This window comes from Impatiens glandulifera, chromosome 4 (genome assembly GCF_907164915.1).
Source record: "Impatiens glandulifera chromosome 4, dImpGla2.1, whole genome shotgun sequence".
Classification (NCBI taxonomy): domain Eukaryota; kingdom Viridiplantae; phylum Streptophyta; class Magnoliopsida; order Ericales; family Balsaminaceae; genus Impatiens; species Impatiens glandulifera.
Window position 1 is genome coordinate 44,694,641 of NC_061865.1, and position 14,214 is coordinate 44,708,854.

At 32.4% G+C, this 14,214-nt stretch overlaps 1 protein-coding gene across 1 annotated transcript; it reads left to right on the forward strand.

Moving 5' to 3' along the window:
- The first annotated feature begins 9,875 nt into the window (after positions 1-9,875).
- On the forward strand, positions 9,876-11,179 carry LOC124934015 (probable glycosyltransferase At3g07620). The gene has a single exon (XM_047474469.1). The coding sequence runs from the start codon at positions 9,946-9,948 to the stop codon at positions 11,020-11,022; it is 1,077 nt and encodes a 358-aa protein (XP_047330425.1). The 5' UTR covers positions 9,876-9,945; the 3' UTR covers positions 11,023-11,179.
- Positions 11,180-14,214: the final 3,035 nt, after the last annotated feature.

Sequence of the window (14,214 nt, forward strand, 5' to 3'; positions counted from 1 at the left end):
GGAATGGGGTTATTTGAAAATGTTATAGAATGAATAAAATGAAAATGTTATAGAATGAATAAAAAATTATTGATTAATATTTATAAAAGGAGGGACAGAATCATCACTAGTGAAAAAAAAGATAAAAGGTGAAGAGAGAAATTTTATTATTTTTTTGGCTAATCAAATCAAATTGTGCCAGGTCATTCTCTCCCTCAAATTCTCTTTTCCAATTGTAAAGAGATGGTTCAAATTCTCTCTCTCAATAATTTTTTTATTTCTTGTGAAGAGATGGTGATTATATTTGATAAATAAATTTATTTATATAAATAAATAAAATATAAATAATAATTTAAAATATAAATATTTTAGTATTTAGTTAATAAATTAAGGAATATAATTAATAAAAAAATTGAAATAATATTTAATTTTGTTTAAATGATTAAAATAATCCAATCAAAAAACTCAAATATAATTACTAATTAATTAAATTCTTTTAATTAAATATTCTTTTAAATATTTAATTAAATACAATATATTAAACACTCATTTATTATCATTGACATTTGACTAGATATTATTATTAGTTAACGTAATCTACTCACAATTACTAATTAGTAATAAAAAAAAGTGTTGGCATGCTATCTTACTTGAATTGAACAAGATGAATACAAGTATGTGAATGACAGGGGTAGAAAATAAATAAATTAAAAGGCACCCTATTTTACCGTTTTAATTATATTGTAGTCGGACTATATCAAATCATAGCTTTATTCTATTTAAAAGAGTTCAAAAGTAAGAATTTTAAATTTCTTTCTCAATGAGAAATTCATTTCGAAGTAGACAATGACGACCTAGAAGATGACTACCGCGAAGAGAACCATTGAGAAGAAGACCGTCGTGAAGTCCAATATGAAGAAGACGACTACCGTGAACAAAACAACCGCGAAGAAGACGGCCAATGAACTAAACTGTAATGTTATTTTTAACTTAAACCGTAATGTATAAACTGAAATGTAATGTCTAAACTTTTTAGTGGAGTGTAATGTCTAAATTTTAATGTTATTTTTAAAAATAAAGTGTAATGTCTGATAAACCGAGGTGAAATATTGGTAATATTGTCTATTTAGTAATATTGGGCTGTTTGTAGGTCTATTTCCAGGACATGGCCATGTACATGACCAATTGGTCCCAAACATCCCGAACATGGCCATGTACAAGACCAATTGATCCAGCAATTGGCATGTACAAGACCAATTGATCCTGGCATGTACAAGACCAATTGGTCCCGAACATCCCGAATATGGCCATGTATAAGACCAATTGATCCCAAATATCCCGAATATGGGCATGTACAAGACCAATTGATCATGAACATCCCGAACATGATCATGTACAAAACCAATTGGTCTTGTACATGGCCATGTTAGAGACCATTTTGGATGCCAACATGGATTGGTCATTATTCTTTTTGTTAATAAAGTTTGTCTCTTATTCTTTAGCTTCATTGATCCCGAAGTTGAAATACATGATGTTCAAATCCCCACTATTAGAATGACTTTTCCTTCTGAAAAGGAGCTTCGCGAATTTCACAATGCATATGCCCAATCAAAGGGTTTTGACATTTCTAAGGTACGAGCAAAGAATGGTCCAGATGGAAAACAAAAGTGGTTCTCCATTGGTTGTGCCAAAAGTGGTGCATGTTCTACAAAGGAATAAAACATTTTACAATGCAGACCTTCCACCAAGACGAACTACAATGCTAAGAGAAATGTTGCAGTTCAGAATGAAGGTGTTGTTGAGATAATTAGTGTCTTCCATGACCATAACCATATCTTGAGTTCTAGAAAGTCTAGACATCTTAGATCTCACAAGGTTCTAGATCGAAGTGCGAAGAGAAGATTCGATTTAAACGGCGAAGCTGTAATTATTTTGTCAAAACATATCAAATACTTGTAGTTGAAGCTGATTGATATGATAATATGACTTTTGATGAGAGAAGCTGCAAAAACTATATTTCAAAAGCTAGACGGTTGCGGTTAGAAAATGGTGATGCTGAAGCACTATGTTAGTATTTCTATAAAATTCAAAACAGATGTTTAAATTATTTATGTATATGATGTGGACGAGGAAAATCGGATAAAGAATGTTTTTTGGGCTGATGGAAGATGTAGGGATGCATACGAGTACTTCTCGGATGTTATTATATTTGACACAGCATATTTGACAACCTGCTATGATATGCCATTTGCTCCTTTTATCGGTGTTAATCATCCTGGATAATCAATTTTGTTAGGATGTGTCTTACCGTCTAGTGAGGATTCAGAGTCATTTATCTGGCTTTTTAATGCATGATTGACATGTATGAACTTACGTGCTCCAAAGGTAATAATCACTAATCAATATCGATCAACTCCTATTGTAACCATGTTCAATCATGAAATTGTCGAATTGCTTATACCACTATCGAGGAGATTGTTTAAGTCCATATAAAGACTTCTTCAAACTACAAATATGTGTTTCCTTACCAGGAACAAGAAACCCTTCAGGCTGACTCATCAATATATCCTCCTCAATCACACCATGTAAGAAAGTAATCTTCACGTCTAATTGATCGAGTTCTAGATCCTGATGTGCTACTATAGCTAGTAGTACTTAATAGAAGTGTGTCAGACTATAGGTGAAAATATCTCATTGTAGTCTACGCCTTCCTTTTGATAGAATCCCTTTGCAACTAATCGTGCTTTATATATGGTGTCTTCAGCACTAGACGTTCCATCTTTCCTTTTGAAAATTCATTTGCAACCAATGACTATTCTCCCCTTAGGTAAAGTAACCAACTCTCATGTATTATTCTTGTGAAGTGATTCAATTTCCTCACACGTGACAGCAATCCATTGCGTATAATCACCACTATTAACAACTTCATTGTAAGAATATGGCCCATTATGTATGACATCTTCAGCTACCTAAAGTGCATAACTTACCATTTCTTCAGTATCGTTCATAGAGCGACTGATTGTCCTACTTCCAAGACCAGTTGAGATCTTTCTTCCCTCGATTGAATGAATTAACCTATCAGGAGCTTTAATTTGCCTTCTAGGTCGTGTAAAAATGTCAGATTGACTTTCAAGTACTCCAAATTGATAAACTTCCTCGGATGGTTTATCAGTATCGTGTGTCATGTCAATTGTCCCTTGAAGTGGAGCCACCTCAAGCTCCACATGTTTCTCGGTACTATCATTTTCTTTAGAATGACTTGATAGAGGAGTTAAGTATAAACATCTCATTAAATGTGACATCCTTACTTAGGATTACTCTACCTTCAGAAGATGACCATATTCTATATCCCTTAACTCCATCTTCATAGCCCATGAAAATACCCTGTTTTTCCCTTGGTTCCAACTTCTTTTCATTAACATGATAGTAAGATGTGCACCCAAAAATTTTCATATGAAAATAATCAACAATGTTACATGACCATACCTAATAAGGGATTCTACAATCAATCCCAGTATGCGGTGCACATGTATCAGATAGTAAGTCGTTAAGACAGCCTCACTCTAGTACTTTCTAGCAAATCCAACATTAAAGAGCATTCTTCTAACTCTCTCTAACATTGTTTGATTCACCCTTTATGCTAAACCATTCTATTGTGGTGTACTTCAGACAGTATGATGTCTTACAATCCCCATACCCCTACAAAACTCATTAAACTCAGATGAACAGAATTCAAGTCCATTATCTGTTTGCAGCCTCTTAACCTTCTTTCCAGTTTGATTCTCCACTAGTGTCTTCCAATGTTTGAAGGTCTTAAATACCTCGCTCTTATGTCTCAGAAGATACAACCAAGTCATTCTTGATTAATCATCTATGAATGTTACAAAATAGATATAACCTCATATACCTTCAACTTGAGCAAGACCCCAACAATCAGAATAAATATAATCTAGTGTGCCTTTAGTTTTATGAACTCCCTTACTAAACTTACTACGATGTTTTTTTCCTGAAAATGCAGTGTTCACACAACTCAAGGTTGATAACTATTGAGATGTCTTGAATTGATGATGCAAGCAAAGAGAATATTGAACAAAAGGAAAATATATCTTTTTGGTGTGTAATCTTGATTTAAAGAAATAAGATTAACATAAAAGGAAATGTGATCTTTTGTTATGGTAATATAACTAGGAAAGTATTGTGATAATATTTTGGAGATTATTTGCCAAAATATTGTGTTGACCTAGTTGAAGACTATTTAAAAGTGTAGTCGGGTACTTCAAAAAGTTGAAGTCTTTGCCTTGAGAGCATCGTTTCCAGTCCCAGTTCTGTAACTGTTAGGGTTTCAGGGGACCGAGTGTTATATAAACTCGTCTCATAACCCTAGTTTATACGGTTGTAATCTTTGTTCTGATTTCCTAATAAGATTCTCTCTTTCTTGTGGACGTAGCCAAATTTTATCTTGGTGAATCACGTTAAAATATGTGCCGTTCTTTATTGCTTACGTCATCCCACGCGTTCCGTTACAACAATAACCTTGTGGCTAGATAGAAGATCCTGTTTGGACAGAATTTACATCCCCATCTCCCTCATATGTCCAAGTCGTATATGCCACAACTTGGTTACATCAGGTTGCTGATTCATAGATTTGGAAATTACTGTGAGTTAAAGAACACTCCTGAACTCTTTTAGAAGTTTACTGAATACTTGGATCCGAGCTTTACACCCTTACACGAAATTTTCAAAACTTCATAAAAAGCTTGACGATCTTCAATGGAGGTTTTCGTTTTGAATTGATTGAGGGTTTTATGGTGGATCTCTTCCCTTAGGTTTGCCCAGAGGAGGATATTTATAGTCTCCCAAGGTTGGTCGATTGACCAAGTGGCTTCGATTTAGTTAAAAGACCATCAATGGTTTTTGTTTGATCTTCGGCCAGTTGCCCATATAGGTAATGATGTTGCCTCAGGGTGCAGGTAAAATGATCATCAAGGTAGGGTGATCCTTTCACCTTTTGAACGGAGTCAAATAATAGAGAAACTACAAAGTTCCATCTTTGAAAAATTAAAGATGGAAGCTATTCTTTTCCTGTTTTTCGTCGCAAGGAAGAAGACAAACTAGGAGATAAACAATGTCGTTTTAGGCCCAAGCGCGGACGACTGGGCTTTCCGTCGCATCTAGGCTAACGACGTTGAGGCGCGCGTTAGTTGTTTTCTTTATCGCGAATGCACGTCTCTTTCGTTGTAGCGATTGACTATAGGGCGTTGGATGACAATCCAGTGCTCATCCAATGGGTGAGGTTTGCTGCACTGATCTCTTTTTTTAATTTTGGTTGCAGCAGATTCTAGCCCTTTTCCAGCCTTGAAGCTTGTTTGAAATTGATTTTTTTTTCAATCCCTTTGTCTCCATTTTCAACTTACAAAATATTCTTAAAAAATATGACATTTAATTTGCCCATTTATTTATTTTATTTGTATATTTTAAGTTTTAATAAATAATTTATTTAGGATAAAATGGATACAACATTTATCCTAAATTATTTATTTTAATTCTCTTTCAATTTCTTAAAATTTATTTAAAATAAAATGAATACAACAATTATCTCAAATTATTTTATTTATTTTTCTTAACCATTATCTTAATTAATTGAGTTTAATTATTATAATAATTAATTGAATTAATTATTTAATTGTGCTTTGGCCTTATTTTAATAATTTTGATTTTATTTATTTAAAACAATTATTTTAAATTTTATAAATACGGTAGGTAAAATTTTAGTACTTATCATTCTATATCCTAACGCGTTCTTTACTTTATGATCGATATAGATTTATTTCCTTGACATTATTATAAGCTTCAATGGAGGTTTTTGTTTTGAATTGATTGAAAGTTTGAGGGTGGATCTTTTCCTTTAGGTTTGCCCAAAGGGGTATATTTTATAGTCTCCCAAGGTTGGTCGATTGACCGAGTGGATTCGATTTAGTCAAAAGACCATCAATGGTTTTTGTTTGATCTTCGACTAGTTGCCCGCATAGGTAATGATGTTGATTCAGGGTGTAGGTAAAATGATCATCAAAGTAGAGTGATCTTTTCACTTTTTGAACGGAGTCAAATAATAGAGAAACAACAAAGTTCCATCTTTGAAAAATCAAAGATGGAAGCTATTCTTTTCCTGTTTGTCGTCGCAAGGAAGAAGACAAACTAGGAGATAAACGATGTCGTTTTAGGCCCAAGCGCGGAGGACTGGGCGTTCCGTCGCATCTAGGCTAACGACGTTGAGGCGCGCGTTAGTTGTCTGCTTTATCGCGAATGCACGTCTCTTACGTTGCAGCGGTTGACTATTGGGCGTTGGATGACAATCCAATGCTCATCTAATGGGTGAGGTTTGCTGCACTGATCTCTTTTTTAAATTTTGGTTACAGCATATTCTAGTTCTTTTCCAACCTTAAAGCTTGTTTGAAATTGATTTTTTTTCAATCTCTTTGTCTCCATTTTCGACTTACAAAATATTCTTAATAAATATGACATTTATTTGCCCATTTATTTATTTTATCTATATATTTTAGGTTTTAATAAATAATTTATTAGGGATAAAATGGATACAACATTTATCCTAAATTATTTATTTTAATTCTCTTTCAATTTCTTAAAATTTATTTAAAATAAAATGAATACAACAATTATCTCAAATTATTTTATTTATTTTTCTTAACCATTATCTTAATTAATTGAGTTTAATTATTATAATAATTAATTGAATTAATTATTTAATTGTGCTTTGGCCTTATTTTAATAATTTTGATTTTATTTATTTAAAACAATTATTTTAAATTTTATAAATACGGTAGGTAAAATTTTAGTACTTATCATTCTATATCCTAACGCGTTCTTTACTTTATGATCGATATAGATTTATTTCCTTGACATTATTATAAGCTTCAATGGAGGTTTTTGTTTTGAATTGATTGAAAGTTTGAGGGTGGATCTTTTCCTTTAGGTTTGCCCAAAGGGGTATATTTTATAGTCTCCCAAGGTTGGTCGATTGACCGAGTGGATTCGATTTAGTCAAAAGACCATCAATGGTTTTTGTTTGATCTTCGACTAGTTGCCCGCATAGGTAATGATGTTGATTCAGGGTGTAGGTAAAATGATCATCAAAGTAGAGTGATCTTTTCACTTTTTGAACGGAGTCAAATAATAGAGAAACTACAAAGTTCCATCTTTGAAAAATCAAAGATGGAAGCTATTCTTTTCCTGTTTGTCGTCGCAAGGAAGAAGACAAACTAGGAGATAAACGATGTCGTTTTAGGCCCAAGCGCGGACGACTGGGCGTTCCGTCGCATCTAGGCTAACGACGTTGAGGCGCGCATTAGTTGTCTGCTTTATCGCGAATGCACGTCTCTTACGTTGCAGCGGTTGACTATTGGGCGTTGGATGACAATCCAATGCTCATCTAATGGGTGAGGTTTGCTGCACTGATCTCTTTTTTAAATTTTGGTTACAACATATTCTAGTTCTTTTCCAACCTTAAAGCTTGTTTGAAATTGATTTTTTTTCAATCTCTTTGTCTCCATTTTCGACTTACAAAATATTCTTAATAAGTATGACATTTATTTGCCCATTTATTTATTTTATCTATATATTTTAGGTTTTAATAAATAATTTATTTCGGATAAAATGGATACAACATTATCCTAAATTATTTATTTTAATTCTCTTTTAATTTTTTAAAATTTTTTAAGAAAAAATGAATACAACAATTATCTCAAATTATTTTATTTATTTTTCTTAACCATTATCTTAATTAATTGAGTTTAATTATTATAATAATTAATTGAATTAATTATTTAATTGTGCTTTGCCCTTAATTTTAATAATTTTGATTTTATTTATTTAAAATAATTATTTTTAATTTTATAAATTCGGTAGGTAAAATTTTAGTACTTATACTTCTATATCGTAACGCGTTCTTTACTTTATGATCGATATAGATTTACTTCCGATAATAAGCTTTACATTCAAAAATTCAAGAGCTTGTAGTTTGGCTTGACTCCACTCCACATCTCACCTAAAGCTACTAATGAATTGATGACTTATTGAGGGAAAAATAACAAGTAGTCCTATAGCTTCACCCCAAAAATATTTAAATAGTTTTAGTAAGGAAAGCATACATTAAATTTTTTAAACAATATTTAGTTTATTCTTCCAACACATTTTGTCACAACCCTGCTTCTTCTTCTAGTACTTTTGGATCCTATCTTGTTTGTATATGTTATGCTTTTAATATTTCTCAACTTACCTATTTCACTTTATTATTGTAAAAGTATAAAAGATCATAAATTAAAGGGAATAAAGCACTAAAACAATATGAATAATAAATTTAGACAAGACAATTAAATCACATTTGTTCTATTGTGGGCCAGTGATTATCTCATGTTATTTGATATTCAAATCATGTCATTTCCTTCATTGAGAATACGTTTCTAGTGTTTAAAGTGAAGTTGTGTATGAGAGAATAATCATTTTTATTCAAACATATATAATTTTTATAATTTTTCTCCAAGGATGGTCTAAGAATTAGAATTAAGTGAAATTAGAGTTACACCAGCTAGAGAGAAGGATGGTGTGATTTAAATTTTTTGTTACATTAATCATTAGACAACTAATATAATAATTATTGTTTGTAAAATATTGAAATAAATAGATAATACAAAAAATTAGCTGGGATTTAGTCAGTAGAGAACCCTTTGTAGACCCTTCTAATCCAAAATATTAGAAATGTATTTTTGAAAGAGTTGATTGTCAATGGATTGGAATTGAAATTACATCTTTACCCCAATGTATTTTTTTTAAAGGTTTGAAATTACAATCTTGGAGTATTGATATTATTGTAAAACTTTTCTTATAATTTATGAATTAAAGTTTTTAAAATATTTTATTAAAAATGATGTGCTAACGAAATTATAACGAAAATAATACCACAAATTCGATATGGTTTAACACATCTATAAGAGAGATTTTTTTTTTAGAAAATCATATTCTGAAATTTTTGTCCAGAAAATGACCATTTGCAAGAGAGAAAAAATAATTAATATTTTTCGAGAAAATGACCATATTCGGGACATTTTGTCCCTGAACGTAGTTATGTGCATGAGAAAAAATATCATATTTTTTTCGGAAAAATAATCATGTTCGAAAATTTTTTATCTCGAATATGGCCAAGTTTGTGAGATTTTTTTTCATTTCTTTCTTCTGTACAAGTCACGTTATTGTTTTCATTCCTAACTAAGAATGACAATTTGAAACCCCGCAAAAATCGAACCGAATTGTCCCGTTTGGGACGGTTTTTCTCCGAAATCGAACGGGGATGAGGCGGGGATGTTATTTGTGTTCCCCGCCCTGATCTCACCCCGATTCTTCCCCGAATACTATAAATATAATTAAATATATTAAATCACCAATATATTTATTTATTCACTATATTTTATAAGAGTAATATTTTATAAGAGTAGTAAGTTTATTTTTTTATAATAATATAAAATTTTAATATATTACAATATATATTATATTAAAAAAATATTTTATTGTATAATTTTATTATTTAAAAAAAAATTATTTTATTAACTGTATCTCGCGGGATTCCCTGAAACCGAAAAAAAAATAGGAGCGGGAATGGTAGTAAAAAAATCTTCGATATAAAAACGGGACAGGAATAGTAAATGCATTCCTCGCCCCGAATCGCCTCGTTACTATCCTTATTCCTAATTTCGATCCATCATTACTTATATTTTGTAACTTATCTTTTTCATTTCAAATAAACCCTCTCTTTACATTTTTAATTTATTTTTCAATGATTGTCCGGTGGCCGAGTGCAGAAATTGCTTTTGACTTTTCAGCATTCCATTGGAGACCTTAAAAGAAAGACATACAGTTGAATCCGTGTTCCCCAGTTTCAATTGCTAAGCTCCTGTAATGGCTATGAGTTCTCATCCCTTCCTTCTTCTGGTAATCTCTCTGTCCATCATCATCTACACCAATTCAAAACCTCTCCTTAACGATGTCACTTCCCCTTATCTATCACCGACAACCCTTTTCAAGAATTACGACAAGATGCTCAAAAACTTCAGGATATATATTTACAAACCATCAAACCCATTAACCTTCAACACACAGCCTGAGTCACTCTTCTACAAATCACTCCTTCATAGCTCCTTTGTGACTCAAGATCCAGAACAAGCTCACCTCTTCTTCGTTCCATTTCCCAATATGTCCACTCGTAGTCTCTCTCGATTAGTTAAAGACCTAAGGATAAACTTCCCTTTCTGGAATCGAACTCTCGGCGCAGATCATTTCTATCTATCTCGAACAGGAATTGGTTACGCCGCTGATCGGAATGTACTGGAGTTAAAGAAGAACGCTATTCAGATCTCAAGCTTTCCTACTATTCCAGGTAACTTTATTCCTCACAAGGACATAACTCTTCCTCCACCAAACCCTGGAAACGATAACCCATTAGATCTGTTGTCCCATGCTGCGATTAATACTACTCAGATGTTTTATGCTTTTGGGGATAATAGAGATGGAAGAAGTCAAATTCAGCTGGTTAATGAGATGAACAATGAATCTAGACTAGCTGCTGGTAGATTCTGTCTGATTAGGTATAGTATTGTTAATGATGAGATGTCTTGGTTGGGTGAAGTTTTGAGATTGGGATGCTTGCCTGTAGTGATAACAGATAGACCAATTCAAGACCTTCCTTTCATGGATTTGTTGAGATGGTCTGATATTGCTGTTTTTGTTGGGGCAAAACAGGGGGAAGGGGAGTTAAATAAGATAGTGAAGAAGATGATTGATGGGAAAGAAGAAAATGAATATGGGAGAATGAGAGATTTTGGTATGAAAGTGAGTCAACAACATTTTACTTGGAATGAAATTGCTGAGCCATATGATGCTTTTCATATGGTTATGTACCAGTTATGGTTGAGAAGACATACTATTAGATATGCAAGAAGAGAGTGGGATGATGATGAAGAGAACAAGTCTTCATAATCTTTCCTTTTGTTATTATTGAGACACTAGTATATGTAAGTAACTCAATATCTCTTACTTATATGTTGCATTAATTGATTACCTTATATGAGATTGTATTTATGTAGTCATATTATGTATATCCAAAGGATTGATGAAAAGAAATAAGTGTTATCTACATTAAAATTTCATTCTTTTAAGAAGCTTATAGACTTTTTTTTATTCAATTTTATTGTTTATCATCTAATTCAGTAATAAAATATTGGAACAAAAACAATAATGTTCACTTTCGATTTAACTTTACATTAATGAAATTTTACATTATTAATATTTTTTAATTTAACAACGAATATATAACCCGTATAGATCAATTACCTCGCTCAATCATTCACACCATGAATCTTAAAGCAAGCTGCGCTGCCCGACACACAAAAAGAATTGCGATTTACTGAACGCAAACGCTTTTACTTAGAACAGATTGTCCCAATATTGCCTATGTTGCTCTTGACCACATAGTGTACAAACTTACTCCTCGCTGCTAATCTGGCTGATGAAACTGTTACCGCTCTTATGTGAGTGAAGGGGGTATTATCACTATGTTACCGCTCTTATGTGAGTGAAGGAGCTATTATCACTCTTCTACTCGGTAGACTAAGGAAAGCTCTTATGTGAGTGAAACAGATTGTCCCAATATTGCCTATGTTGCTCTTGACCACATAGAGTACAAACTTACTCCAAACTTACTCCTTGCTAATCTGGCTGATGAAACTGTTATCGCTCTTATGTGAGTGAAGGGGGTATTATCACTATGTTACCGCTCTTATGTGAGTGAAGGAGCTATTATCACTCTTCTACTCGGTAGACTAAGGAAAGCTCTTATGTGAGTGAAGGGGGCTATTATCACTCTTCTACTCGGTAGACTAAGGAAAGCTCTTATGTGAGTGAAGGGGGCTATTATCACTCTTCTACTCGGTAGACTAAGGAAAACGTTGATGTGTGTACCTTGATGAATTGCATATCTCTTGCCTCCTTCCCAATACAAGCTTCACAACCATCCCTTACACAATTTTCATATTTAAATCATAAATTATTTAGACCCTTCCTGGTAGTAATTTGTCGACATCTAACCAAAGAAGAAATTTTTACATCAATGTCAAAAAAATACATGAAAGGTAAAAAACAATTAAAAATATAATGACAATCAATAGTACAAATTATAAAGGATGAGAAATACTCTATTCAAAACTTGTGTGTGATACAACAAGAACTTTTATGGCTAGTCCTAAAAATTATGTTCACTAGTCAATCGATTCTGAAACTAATTCAACTAATACTTCAAATTTAATCTCTCGTAAAATAAAAACACACTTTTACAAGAATATCTACAGATGATGAAAGCTACGACTCCAGCAATGGTAGGTCACAAAATTCCAAATTTTGAAATTTTTTTTGAAAAAAATGGGAAAACGGATTAAATATGTAGCCCGCAAACACACTTAATCATTTAAACCCAGGATTTTTAGGTAATATATCCACTCTTGTTGACGCTAGGCTAGAAGAGGGGATTAAAAATGAGACAATGAATTAAGTATGTAGCCCGCAAACACACTTAACCATTTAATCGGACGTAGAACTTTCCACCTCATGGGCTCGAACCCAGGAACTTAGGGTTAATATCCACCTCTTATTGCCACTAGGCTAAAAGAGGGGATCCTAAATTTGATATTATTTTGTACATCTTGGGAGGTCTCGAACCAAATTTTGAATCGCTAAGGTATCAACATCCACACGATTAGAACATGTAAGTCTTATTAAACTTACTAGACTCCTTTTATTGAACGAACACCGTTTTTCACCCCATGTTCAATTGATAAGATCTTTGTTATAATATAAACACACGATAAAAAATATATAGAAATAGAGGGGGTAAAGAATAATGAATATAAGATATAACGATGTTCGGTCAACAAATGCCTACATCCTCGGAGTCCATTCTATAGATTTTTATAGAATAATGGTCTAAATACCCATAAGTTACAATGTCTCTATTTATAAGAGTACATCACAATCCATAAAGACTAAACTACTACTTTTAATCCCATTAAAGACTGAAAACTCATTACAATATATAAACTCTAATATGAGTCCAAACCCAACAATCCTCACCTTGGGTGAATACCACACTTATTGATATTTGATGAATAAGTTTCAAAATTCAACAATCTCCACCTTGACGAATTTCATATATTTTGGGAATACATGAAATACACGAGTTATACCCATCAATCTCCACATTGACAAAGTCAAGCCATCAAGAAATAAGTGGGTTCAACACTTCAATCTTCATATTTGCTTGAGTCATTCATGAGATAACTTTTCATGCCTCAATTTCCACTCAAGAGTCCTTAGAAGAATAACAATCTCCAACATCACGTATATTGCGCCATCAAAATGTTATGAGCCACACATAAATCTTCACATTTTCTCGAGCCGTTTACGAGAAAAATTATTGTGCATCCACTTATGCTAAAACAAATTTTAGAAAATAAAATCACAAAGTTTATAAACCAAGTAAACTTGGGCAACCACGCTACTTCAACAACTGAACATTCAATAAGTCTTCTTAATTTGTGTTCATACCCATTTATATATGCGAAAACTAGAATTAAAAAAAATCATTATTATGTCAAAATTATCTCTACACTTGTTTGACAAAAACTGAGTGTCTATTCTTCAAGTCCAACGATCGGCTAAAACAAAACACCGATTAGACCCAAGACGAACTTTCATTGTCTACTTTTTCAAAATTAGATGTTTATCAAAAGCTGAGAACACCTAGGACGAACTTCCATCGTCTACTTCCTCAAAATAAGATATCGATCAAAAACGAGAAGACCTAAGACGAAATTTTATCGTCTACTTCATAACAATTTATTAAGTATATCTTGAAATATATTTTCTTAAGCTCAAGATTTGACCAAATATTTGCCACCCATTTTGCCTTAAACTTTGTGCACTCAACCAACTTTAACCTCATACTCCTCTTTAAACAAATTTACTTACAATATATTAGTTTTTAAATCCAAAATGACTAGCAATTCAAGAATATCCTTTCAAAATTTACTAACTCTCTTCATTGTCTTCACCATTACTTCAAATGATTATCCATAGTATCTCTGAAAGAAATTGTAAATATAATTCAATTTGAAATGA

Bases quoted from the DNA above. Each gene is read 5' to 3' on its own strand.
- LOC124934015 (XM_047474469.1), top strand. From the start codon at position 9,946: ATGGCTATGAGTTCTCATCCCTTCCTTCTTCTGGTAATCTCTCTGTCC.